The following is a 13,087-nucleotide window of genomic DNA, read 5'->3' as shown; positions in this document are numbered from 1 at the left end:
GGCCAACAAAAGTAAGCCATGTCTGTCATATTAAGTGGCACACCAACCCAAACAACAAAATAGTGGGTTCCTTTTCCATGGATGTGTCATTCAGAAACATGTAGGCACATATTAGTGTCAGCCAGCCGGTCCAGCCGACTTATTGGATTTGAGGAGTTAACCTAAAAGGAAACTTATAAAGCTGTTACAAATGAGACATATTTTATATGCAAACATCCCACATCACTATCTGCTGATAAACACACATTTACATGGTGCTGTTAATTATTTCTCTTAGATATATTACATTAAATACACATTTATGGGGAACTATAAGATGGGTCTTTCGTCCACTAATTTTCAAAGCATGAATAAAACAAAGAAAGTCAAACTTGACAGCAATGAAAGATAAAATAATATATTTGAAATAGTAAATATCAAAATATTAAGATCATTATGGTCGAAATTGCATTCCTAAATAATTAAGATAATTCAAATGTCTTTTGTTTTGTTTTTTTGGTTTTTTTATGATTTTGAATGCCTAACGTTTCCTCTACACAAGCCATTTTGGCCATGAGATGATTGACATTGAAGCCCACAGGAAATAGAAATGGAGCAGGAAGAGGCTTTGTCCTTCAGATTCCCTGCATATGGACTTCATCTCTACCACTGAGCCACAGAGCGCCCCCTGCACAAACATTTGGACAAAAAACATATCATAATCACAGACTTACTTGGATGTATCTATACACTATACTCATTAACATGCAGAATCTAATATGAATTCATATTTTTTTACTTCATTATAAAACGTGTTCATAGGAAATATACACCAATTAGATTTAAGAACATATTACAGAGTGCAGAATATTTTAATTGCATCCCACTCAAGTATCATTAAATTGAATAAAACGTAATTAATATTTTTGGTCTATTCAGTCTGTTTATGCTGTATAGATATAATTTGCTTATTCAGTGCATTTTAGAAATATTAAAATCTGTGCTTTGACTGCTGTTATTTCTTGTGTAAATAGGGAAAAGGCTAAAAGTGGGAAATGCTAACATTTAGTGAACAGCAGCAAGAAAATCCTCGCTTTCGTGTTTATTGACTCGGGGAGGCGTGAGAGTGGTATTTTTCAGGAAACAAACATGGCATAAAGAAGTAACGTAAATCTAATGCCAAGTGAAACTGTTCTGTCAAAATGCAATTTTAGTGAATTAGAACTACGGCATCAGATGCATTTTCATGGAAACATCAGCATTATTTATGTATATGTGACATCATTTATTTTACAAAGTAGCATAGCCACAAACATGTTTCATGTCAATAAGATTTTTTGCCTTGTTTGACTTGCACTATAATTGTCGGCAGCATATTTTGAAGGTGAGAAAATAAATATCAGAAGAGAAAAAAAATCAATATCAATATCTTATTTCAATTAAATAATGCTAGTCTATTGAATCTTGTGATGTGAAATTAAAGTCAGCAGTTGAGCAGACTAAACATTACATTTAGGTATTCAGGGCTAAGCCTTATATGTGCTCTTGCTCACCGGGACGGCTGTATTCTGCATTCTCCTTGTGGACCATCTCCTTTGCTCTGCCCCCGAAGAGCATTCGCGTAGGGTCATGGTCGAAGGCCTGCAGGGTCTCGCTGGAGCTGTAGGACTTCTGGGTGGGGACACGGCAGGGCCCGTCTCCCTCGCCCCGGTCGGCCGAGGAGGTGGTGTAGCGCCTCTCCCGCTCCTGCTCTCTCTCGCTGGCTCTCTCCCGCTCTTCCCTCTGGTTCTTTGACAGCGAGCAGAAAGGCCGCTGCTCCCTCACCCGTTCCATACTGCGTGCATGCTGGGTGCCCCACACTTCACACTCTCCCTCTGGATTGATTCACGTTGGTCCTCTCGCCGCCAAACGCAAGTCTGTGCTTACCGTCGTGTTTTGGGGCTCACTTTCTCTGCACGCGCTCTACCTAGACACATAGAGACAGGGGAAAGGCAAAAGAAGGAGGTCAGATAAGACTAAGCCACAGGCTTCATCTTCAAAAGCACACACTTATCCCTTTCTCAGAGGCTCACCTCCGCCCCCGCCTCCCCAGCCCTGGAACATCACCCGTGAACTCCTGCCACACATGACTCCCTCTCTTTAAAGACGTTCAGGCTTGTGTAGTATTCACAATCGAGGTCAGCTGAGTGAGCCGGTGTTAAAAGTTTCAACGTTAAACAGCCGACAAAAGTTAGCAGCTTCTTTCACCTGTCAGTTTGAATTGTCAGGCAGGTGCTTTGCTAATGTTGCAGTGGTTAGGGGCGTTGCGCGTGTGTGTCGAGGGTTTGACATTTGCCGACTGTCTGTTTCCTCTGTCCCCTTTCACACTACAAATGTCAAATAAAGCCTTCTAAAAAAATAGTTTGGGAAAAAAAAAACCTCTTAAAAACAAATTGGTTGGGCTCTTAAAAAGAAAATATAGAGATTTCATTATCACTATCACATTATTTAAAGAAATTGAATATATTAGATAAATATAAAATTATCAAACATTAAAACAACACTAATAACAGAAGCAATACATATTTTAATACAATACTTTATAGCAATAGATATTGTTCTGTCAGGTTAGATGAAAGAAGGATTTTTACAAACGTGAAAGAAATTTAAACAATTGAACACAAAACATGCATTGGTCAACTAAATCGATTAATCTTTGAGAAACTGACCCTGACTACACTTACAAGACAACAACTGCATGGGTGTTCATGCAAAAACAACAATGTATACAGAAAAGTAATGGAAACACAATGTATTTATGTAAAAAGTAAGATTTTAACTCTCAAATCATCACTAAGCTCACTCCATGCCTCCTCATTGTTGCAGTTCTGCTAAAGATATACTTTACCATCTAAATAAAAGAATTTGGTCGACTATGGAACATTTTTGGTCGACAACAACAGAATCGAAACTACCTCCATCATCATCATCATCTAGCTATAAAAAACATTATTTAAATTGACATTAAGGCAGACCAAAAAATCCCGACGCTAAATTTGTTCTGCACTCATCATTTTTAATCCTTAGCGCTTTGACACTTCAAACGATTAACTAAATATTGACAATATGAGTAAAAAACTAGTAATCCACAAAATATATATATAATATATTGATGGTGTGTCATGTGTTTATTACAACCTATTTTCCGCTGGCTCCGTAAACACTTTGATTTCTCTCTTGGCTGAACTGTAAGACTAGTGTATCTGAATCCTTTCCTCCCCCAAAAGATATCTATTTGGTTTCACATCACATCAAAACCTTCCAATGAATCCAGGATGTCGCACAGCGAGATAGCACCGGCCCGGGGGAAACTTCCCAAAAAACTTGAGCCGGTAGAGTCGCAGGAAGGATGCAGTGATAATGAAATGTGTTTGTTGTTCTGGGCCTCTTCAACTTATTTGGCCCTGTTCCCTGTGAGTAGCTGGATACCATTTTGTTCCCCCGATGGGCTGAGATGCAATCAGCGCGGAACACTCCTGTAACTCTGACACTCACACTTGTTTACGATGCCACAGGACATCTCAGTCGCATTCCATCGCTCTCCAGAAATGGTACACATTTGTTACGATTGGCGGATTAATGTATGGGATTAGTGCAAGCGTCGGTCCCAAGAACCTCCTTGTTTGCAATTACATTCCTTAATTGACTTGTAAAATGACTGGCCGTCCGAAACTAAGCTAATACTACAAGTCTTTGGTCTCTGCTGCAATCCTGCTATAAGAGGCATACGGTTTGTGTCGTCTGAGCCCTCCAATGACCAGGCATGTTTACTCTAAGGACCGAGATGGCATCTTTTTCACAGCACATCAAAGAGTTCTGCTCGAACACATTGGTAGTGCAAGACGACACCAGCAGTAGCAAATGAGCATGCTGGTTTAAATTATGCACAAAAGGTCAGTGAGGCTCTTGGGGCATATTCTCGTGTGGTTAAGGTTTAAAGTTTCAAAGGGAACAGCACTGCACAAACAAAAGTGTTTCAAGCAGCAAGAATCATGCCTTGATTATGCTCAGTCTCGCTTTAGTTAATCCACTGAGAGCAGCCTTGTGTCTACAAAGTGTCATAGACACACGACAGTCCAAGTAATGATGTTTAATAAAGGCAGGGGAGAAACTGTTATTTAGAGGCTGTTGTTTCTGTCTTACTTTGTGGCATCATCTGCTTCTACGTTCTCTTTATACCTTTGATCGTCAAGCTGATTTGGGACACCCAGTCACCCATGACCACTGAGAAGAACAGTCAACTCTGCAAAATGAGTGTCACCCAAAGGTCCTCTAGCGAGCCACTCAGCCAGTCTAACAGACAGTTCATGATCTACGCCACAAAGCTTCACACTCATTCCAACGATTCCCAGACTGCAGCACCATAGTCCCCCAGACACACACTGTCCTACACCTCTGCACAACTCTGAACCAAAAACACATAACCCATCTGTTTAATACGGTGCACAGAGATGTGTCCAAGTCAACAGTCCCTTCATTGCGGCTGCATGGGTTTCAAGAAAATGAGATTTACTTGTTTCATGTCAGACATGCGCTTGTTTGTCATCTGAGATGAAAGGGCATGTGTTTCAAGCGTTGGAGGTTATGACCAAAGGATGAGCATCCCTTTAAAATGACCTTTATTTTCCATAGCTAGTTAAACAAACAAAACAGCATTGCATTGCTTCAATGCATCAAAAGAAAACATGCTATTTTGATTGCTCAATTGTTGGGTCAATGAACATACGTCTTCTTCTGGGAATTCATTCATTTATTAGATATAGGACGATTCCCACAAGATGCGAGATTGGGAAAAATGTGTGCCAACAGAATGTCTGTTTTATTTAGATTTATTTTATTTTTATGTCATTGTAGAACTGTTTTTGTTTTGTTTGTTTCGACAGTGGTTTCTCAAATACACTCCCCATTACTTAATCAATTATTTTGTTAGTGCCAAATAAAAACATGGAAAAAAATCTGACAAAATTGTGTGTAAAATGTTTTGCCAATGTTTTCTGATGAGGTCTTGTGGCACAAGAGCTTATTATAGGCTATGATCAACACGGTTTGTCAGGCTGTAAAGAGTGAGTAAAACATGAAAAACAGGCCACACTCTCACTCAATGGATGGATCCTCCTAAAAATCTTTATCTATCAGCTCAAATGCCTAGTGATCAACATTTTCTACACTCTCTTCAGCGAATTCAAATTGCTTCCTGAAAAGTGCTTGGAACAATTGTAACTGATAATGACAATAGCCTTCACTAACAAGAGAAAAACAGCAGCTTCACAAATCTGGCACCAAGTGCTGGCTTACACCAAGCAGAGGTAGACGCTGCAGATCAGAATGCTGAAACGGCAACTCCCCTAAGCCTTTGTCAGGTAATTATATTTCCATGGGGCTTCTGTAAATACGGTCTCAGATCTCTGTCAGTGACCTCTGTAAATAACTGTAATAAAGAGCACATTCATGTCCCTCCAAGACATTCCCACCTGTCACCAGACAGGAGCCAGGCCTGCCGTCCCCTCAGGGCAGGAGCTATGTCTTATTATGTCTTTTTAGGTCTTTCACTAATAATTATTTTGCTAATTGATTAATCGAGCATTTATACTTTCAATTAATTGATTAGTTGTTTGGAAACCGATTTTTACTTAATTTGATCCAGATGAAGTAATGTCGCTTTTGAGGTCATCCTGATGGAGTATATTTACAGACAAATGTGGTTGTTGATCAAAAACAGTATTACGTGATTTAGAATCTACTTATAGTTCAGATAATAATAATGATAATCATAATATTAATCAAGTACCTTTTCACTGTGTACATAGTAAGCCTTTTTTTATTTTTATCCTATGGCAGATTTAAATAGTTTTTCTTTTTGATTTTATATAGGTTGCTTTATCATTGTTCATTGTTTTATGTTGCACCGAATCACCAAAGCAAGATCCTATGTTTGTGAAGTCTGTTCATTGACAGCGGCAATAAACCTTTTCTGATTCTGATTCTGTATGGAAAGACTTTTGAATACATTTGCATTGGCATTTGTCAGATTATTTATAGATGAGTGTATCTTACTTGATGGAAAAGGCAAACAAGAAAACAATTGTAGCAACAGACATCAGAACAATAATTATGCTCTTAGTGTTTCCTGCAGGTTTCTCCTAAGACTGTGAGACAGGAAAGCCTTGTTTAAATCATTTTATTTCTGGAATATTAAGTAAAAAAGTCACCTATTGTTTCTACGAATAAAAAGGACTGATTCAATATTAAATGTGGTTATTTTTTATATATTAATGGAAATACAATGATAATTTGTTTTTGTTAACCTCCTCTATTAATGTAAAAGACTGTGCTTTGTTGTAATGAAAAGTGACCGGCTGAAATGAATGGAACAACATTAAAAAAGGGAAAGAAATATAAGTGCTGACATTTTTACAGTGAGACCAGTGATGCTGCCGACTGCTTATTTGCCATTCCCAAGAAGGAGATGGCCACAACATGGAGGATTACTAATACAAGAGCATGTTAAATTAAGCATTTGATGAGGAAAATAAATCAAAATGTGTCTTATATATCCATTTGCGTAGTGTGCCTCCTTTAAGTACCCCGCCGCCACCGCGTTCCCCCCTTCCACTCGTCTTCTTGTTGGCTATTTGCCGGAGCACGGATCAGGCGGCTCTCAGCCACAGGGAGCAGTGAGAGTGGCTGATGGAGCCGGTGCAGATCAGCGGCTGCTCCCTTTAACACAGCCGGCACCTCCAACAATAGCCCCCTCTGACAGCTTTGCATAATTCATCCTGGCCGGTCTCTCCCATTCCTTCTTGATGCTCTTCACTGCCTCTCCACTTTTACTTTGTTATAAAAGTACGGACATGTCATAGGATATCTTGTAATATATAAATTATCGCAAATTGTTTTAGCAGAATAGTAACCTGCATTTCATATAATATTGTATTTTGAGGTAATACAATACTGTGATATTGATAATAATGATAAGGAAAAAGGTCAATATAAATTATTTCAACCTATAATACAAAAATATCTAAAATAATTAAGTATTTTCTTTTTGTTATAAAATAGAAATTAAAGAAAATTTTATATTTTACTGTTATTTGGTCATGGTCTCAGTAATCGTGAATAATCATGTTTTTTTTTTTTTAAATCTCAAAATAATTATTAACACTAAAATTGTATTCATTTTTAAGGTGAAGCTAAGAAATATTGCTAATCGAGCACTTACTGTTTCGCGGAGAATAAAACGTTATTTTACAAAAGTGCTGTACTGGGGCAAAACAGGTATACTTTATTACATGCCAAAAATGGGGTACCGTCCCTTTTGAATTATTGTTTCAAGATATTTATGAAGAATAATATTACTCCACTGGCAAATGTGCTTTGCTTATTTCAATAAAATTATATAAGAGATACAATTAATATATACATAATAAATATATTATATATATATATATATATATATATATATATATATATATATATATATATATATATATATATATATATATATATATAATCCAGGTGTAATACTTGAATAAATTTGAACTCCCAAGTGTGTGATTGCAGTCAAAGTAATGAACAGAAGGATATATTGACAAGCATAAGCTCATAACTAACCATTTGGAAAACAAAGCACAGAAGAATCCCTGTATACCTCTATTAAATTAAGACCATTTCATTGGCCAATCTTGATGAACAGAAATTTGGAAAGCATGTCATTTTGCTGATAAACTGAATAAATCTGCAGGTTTCATGACCAAATTTGAGCAAATCTTCCAGTTCCCCCCAGCGGCAGTTGGAATAACAGAGAGGAAGAGAGACGCAAAGACGCGTTCCATCAGATACTGCCTGTTTTACCCCTGTCACCAGTCATTCCACAGACACACGAGTGTTTGTCTGCAGCATGATGCCCAGACTCACAATCCTGGATGCCATCTGAACCAGATTGTGTCCCTTCTTTCTCTCCAGGCTGTAACAACCGAGTGTGAAACCATTAGCTAAAAATACACCACGTCCTACAAAGATAGAGAGAAGTAGTTTTCATCAAGCACTGTCTCTGATCATGTTCAAATATTGATTTTAACTGTCTTTTATAATTCAAGACACATGTTTTCATCAAGAAAGGACCATACAATAAAAATGTACTTTCCCACAAAAAAAGATCATACATATATGGATTTTGTGCTTGTCATCAGTTACAAAGATGCCGTGTTAGCATTAAACATACAGACGTGACATATACATTTATGGCAAAACACCCTTTAGAAGCCAGACACCAACACTTGTTTCTAGTCAACAAACAAGTAAATTGTTGAGCATGTTACATTTTCTACAGACCTGGATGCGCATTAAAAACATAGAACTTTACTTGTGACGTAAGATTACAGTGAATAAACAAGAGTAGAAACACAAACGTAACATAACCAATTCATAAGAAACTGAGACAAATAGACAAATAGACAATAAAACCTCTATGATAGACATCAAAAAGAGGAAAGCTCAGACTGCCAGTATGTCAGGCATCTATCTGAAAAGAGTTGGCTGTTTGTGAGAGCAACAGCAGCAACAGTATTGTCAATCATATAAGTACACTTAAACTTGGCTTTTAAATAATTGCATTCTTCAAATTTGAACAAGAGAATTTTTGTGCAAACACTATTCCAATTTTAAAACAAAGAACAATTTTACCTAGAGTGCAATACCAATGCAGGGCACTAGTTGTACACAACAGTGTACCTGACCTCTCACTTCACCAGCACCTGTGCACCTATATCTGTGAGAAAGTTGCTGCCCTCAGATGATTGAAGCCCACTCTGTGCTAAGTGTCTGGTCCTGACGTATGTCGCAGAATGTGCACAAGTGGGCTAAGTGATGCAAATCTCTGATAGAGCCACTTCAGATGATCCTCTGCACATGGCGCTCCCATCTCCATCCCTCATCGTCACAGCATATTTAGTCAAACAGTCAGTGTGCGCGCAAAAAACAAATGCAGGAAGCTCGTTTCACTGCCAAGCTTCCACGTGTTCTTCTACTAAAGCTAAAATGCATTTCTCTTCTGAACACAGCATAAAAAGCTTGAGCGGGGAAGTTTACAAATCACCCAAATGACCCTTCACTGCAAACAGAACGAGTTATACATGCATTGAATCTTTAGAGGGGGAATGCAAACACAGCCAATGCTATTTTTATTTATTTATTTATTCATTTATCTATCTATTTATTTATTTATTTATTTTCGATGTACATTTGGTACGCCACAAAAAGATTGCGTTACCTCTGCATTATCTAGAATGGCAATAGCAGGTTTTCTCCGGCCTCAGTGCGGTTACAGCTTCCATCTGTATCCCAGACTACTACCACTGGAGCTCGCTCCCATAAAACTCCCAATTACACTACACAGTCTTAACTCAGTGGAAGCTGTTTGCTCAAATTGGAATCACTACTGTGTTATTTTACACTGGGGTGTGTGAGGAAGTAATACTCGTTGTTCTTTATGTATAGTCTTTTAATTGAGAATTTTGCAATCAAAATCAACAACTGTCACCTAGTGCTCACTCATAATGAATATGGTACTCCACTCTGAGCAAGAAATAAAATCAAACTGCGCAGAACTTTAGCAATTTACAGACAAATCTGTGATCCACCCATTGTCATGGAAATGAATTAAATCATAGCAATGTCACTGGTTCATTGTAATGAAGATAAAGAGCAAGTGTGGCACACTGCAGGTGAATGGGATTCTCATCCTCAACATGTTGTCTACATTAGACTGTTTAAATGACACAATATAAGTTCAAAATGGCAGTTTTTAATTACAAGCGTGAATTGTAATGGATTGAAATGCTATTGATGTTGTTATCTGCTCACTTTAATGTTCCACTAGTGTAAAGTGTCTGTTAACAAAGCAAACAGAGACTGCTGAAAATCATAAACATTTTAAACGCAGGAAGCATACACAGAAAATGATTCTAAAATGCTGACACTGAGTGTCATTCAAATGCATTTCACTATATAATCGACAAACCAACCCTTCTATTCTGTGCGCATGCAGAGCTGCAATATACACAGCAGACATAGCAGCTCTGGTTGCAGGGCTATGGAGCCCTGTCAATGCAATCCCACTGCAGAATCACTACCACACTGCAGCCACTGCAAATGAGTGCTAATTCTGTTTAGTACAATATTATCTACCAATTTAAAGAGAGAAGAATAATTATAAACATGTCAAACTAATTTCAGCTAAGCAAGAAAATGGCCGACTAAACAAAGTGCATGACGCATCACGATGGGTATATATATATATATATATATATATATATATATATATATATATATATATATATATATATATATATATACACACACATGGCAGTATATATGGAGTATAGAGAAAATAGTTTTATTCTCCAGTTGTCAGCGTTTCTAAGTATCTAAAAGTATGTAGGTCATGATGGCGCACTGACTGAATACTGAGAGACTGCAGGTCTTATTAAAGAAGCATCAATCCTAAATTCAACATTGCACAGCCCTCTGCTTGACGGAGTCGAAGTTGAGCGTGCATCTATAGTGTTTAGTTGGGACCAATTTGTCAGAGCACCACAGAGTCACCTGCTGACCTACCCGCGCATTGATTTGGATGCGCTAGTTTTACATTCTCCAGCTTGACCTGGTATTCAATATTCTTTTTCTATTCTGACAATAACAGCGAGGAAAAGTGTTGCTGACTAGCTTCCCACAAGAACTGGAGCATTGGCCTCTTCGTTACAACCCTGTGCCCCTCAGTATCAGAGGTTGCGTCAACTGAATTATTGAGCCCGTCAAGCAGGTCCATCGACAAGCATAGCTGACGCTCTGCTCCCCACTGGGCTGTCTACAGGCCACAAAAGAGCTGACCTGAGGCACATGGCAGGTCCAAGCCATTCTCCCAATCCATCAAGCTCCATATTGCTTTTGTGAGCTTTTAACAAGACAGCAAGACATAAAGACATACATTTAATGTACAATAATGTTTGCAAAGCGTTTTCATTTTACTCTCCCTTTGCATCGGTTTTGTAGATGCATTTAAAAATTGAACAATACTGTATAAGTGCAGTAAGGTTTTGTGAAACTTCCCTACTACAGATAATAAGGAAAATAAACTGTTCAAATTACGTGTTGCTTATATGAAATAAGCTTTGTTTTAGAATTGATTTCCCCTCTCCTTACAGACATTGACCTCACAGCCTTCCTATTTGTTCTCGCCATGACAAAACGTATTTGTCTATTTTACTTCCCCACAAGGCAAAGCTTGTAGGAAAACTTGTACAGCTCCAGAGTCTGACCCACTCCTCAATCCTGCCACATGGTCATGACCCAGAATGTCCAGTGGAGCATGCAGGGTCTTAAATGTTAATCTGTGGGTTACAACGGAGAGAAGGGGTGCTGTTCGCCTGGCCGAACCAGCAGGACAGGACCCTGTGGAGAATGGCAGGTGGCTTTCATCTCCACACGCTTTAACTACAGCAACATACACACAACATGACCTCTGCTGCCAGCTCAACCTAACTACTTTTGGTTGTATCTTTTGGTTTGGAAGCATAGACTCTTTAAAATTTAAGTTTGAATCAAGAGTAATTCAATATTATTTGTGAAGAATTGAGATCTGAGAGGTGAGTGTTGCAGATGTGTCTGTCTTGATGTTACTTTTCTTGCATTCATGTTTGTTAGCTTCTTAAAGGCTACCGCGGGTAAACATTGCCTTTCTGTTCTCACATAGGCCTGCTGTAAAGTGGGGCTGCAACTAACGATCAGTTTGCTAATCGGTTAGTCAAGCTCTTATTAAATGAATTGATTAGTTGTTTAGAATGCAAAAGTTACGTGATTAAAATATTTGTATTACATTTTCCCCACATGAAGCTGCAGTGAAGCCCTTTGAGGATCCTCGTGGAGGTTATTTGTGTACAAAGAAGTACTTTCATCAAAGACACTACATTTACAAATATCCTGTGTAATTTCCATGCAATTTTGGTTCAATTTGATTCATAAAACGTCATCTCTTGGCATGTTTTGGACCAGTTAATGATTATTTGATTACTAAATTAGTTGTGACTAATCGATTAATGTATTGCAGCCAAACTGTAAAGTGATTATGGTTGTATCCACTGTTCCTTCAGTGCACTAAGCAATTGCGCACTGCTCCAAAAAATTAACTGTACACATAATAAAAATGTATACAATTTGATTCAGGGAGTGACAGACAGGCTTTTAGACAGACGCCCGTCTTCCCGTATTTTGGGTATTTTAAAAATGTGGATGGGAATTTTCGAATGCAGGGACGGCTAACCGTGCGCGCGCACACGGTGCACACACGGTAAACGAGCGCACGGCGTAACGTCAGACGCTTTATTTAGTAAAAGCGTCGGTAAATACGGCGCGATACGCCGCTTCTAAGACAGACAAAATTATTTGGACGGGGTGTTTTCAAATCCTATCTAAAAGCCTGTTGCCAGGCGAGGGTGGACTGGCATACAGGGATTTTCCCAGTGTGTCGACCTTGACTAGAGACCTGTGGCGGACGTGATTTCTGACGGGTCAAATGTTGCAGGATCAGGCAGATTTGAGTGCCCCTGTCCCAAAGAGCAGTGGCCCACGCTGCAAAGATGGTGATACGGGGCAGTGCGTACGGTGTATGCGTGTGGAGCGCGTGACTACTCGCTGTAACAGAATACTGAGCAGGTGGAGATGAGAGGAGGAGGGCTCTCTGTGTCAGGTGGATGTATTATCACACGACATTTTAACCATATGAGTAGAACAACGCTGGTGAAACTTTGTGAATGAGGCTGGGCGTGATGCGAGAGGTGTGACCGCGGCACAATCTGTGAATTAGCTTTTTGTTGTCATACATTTCACCCTCTGAACAGTTTCAGTAGGATTTGTTCAGTTCAGTTTATTTATTTAAAGACCGTCCCGTGCGGGTCTCTAGCTCCGAGCTGTCTAAACATGGGCCATTCACGGACTGGCTTATTGCAGTGATATGATCGAACTGAGCCATAGCCCTCAAATACTAGGCCTATTTGAAGTTACTCTGAAGTACATT

The 13,087-nt window shown here is 38.8% G+C and overlaps 2 protein-coding genes across 7 annotated transcripts in view; one reads left to right on the top strand and one right to left on the bottom strand.

Moving 5' to 3' along the window:
* The window catches only part of elovl6 (ELOVL fatty acid elongase 6), a 557,878-nt gene that overhangs the window by 415,944 nt on the left and 128,847 nt on the right, over positions 1–13,087 (top strand). The gene's annotated exons all lie outside the window — the stretch shown is intronic.
* The window catches only part of LOC140348922 (teneurin-3), a 263,968-nt gene that overhangs the window by 246,584 nt on the left and 4,297 nt on the right, over positions 1–13,087 (bottom strand). For all 6 annotated transcript variants that reach the window (XM_072435086.1, XM_072435102.1, XM_072435094.1 and 3 more), the window contains exon 2: positions 1,533–1,945. In XM_072435086.1, coding sequence (XP_072291187.1) covers positions 1,533–1,812 — 280 coding nt within the window. In that variant the 5' untranslated portion in view covers positions 1,813–1,945. The remainder of the gene's footprint in view (positions 1–1,532; positions 1,946–13,087) is intronic.

The sequence above is a fragment of the Eucyclogobius newberryi genome, unplaced genomic scaffold (genome assembly GCF_026437365.1).
Source record: "Eucyclogobius newberryi isolate DKJ021-1_F unplaced genomic scaffold, fEucNew1.0.hap1 SCAF_11, whole genome shotgun sequence".
NCBI lineage: Eukaryota > Metazoa > Chordata > Actinopteri > Gobiiformes > Gobiidae > Eucyclogobius > Eucyclogobius newberryi.
This window is presented reverse-complemented; position numbering and strand designations above follow the sequence as displayed.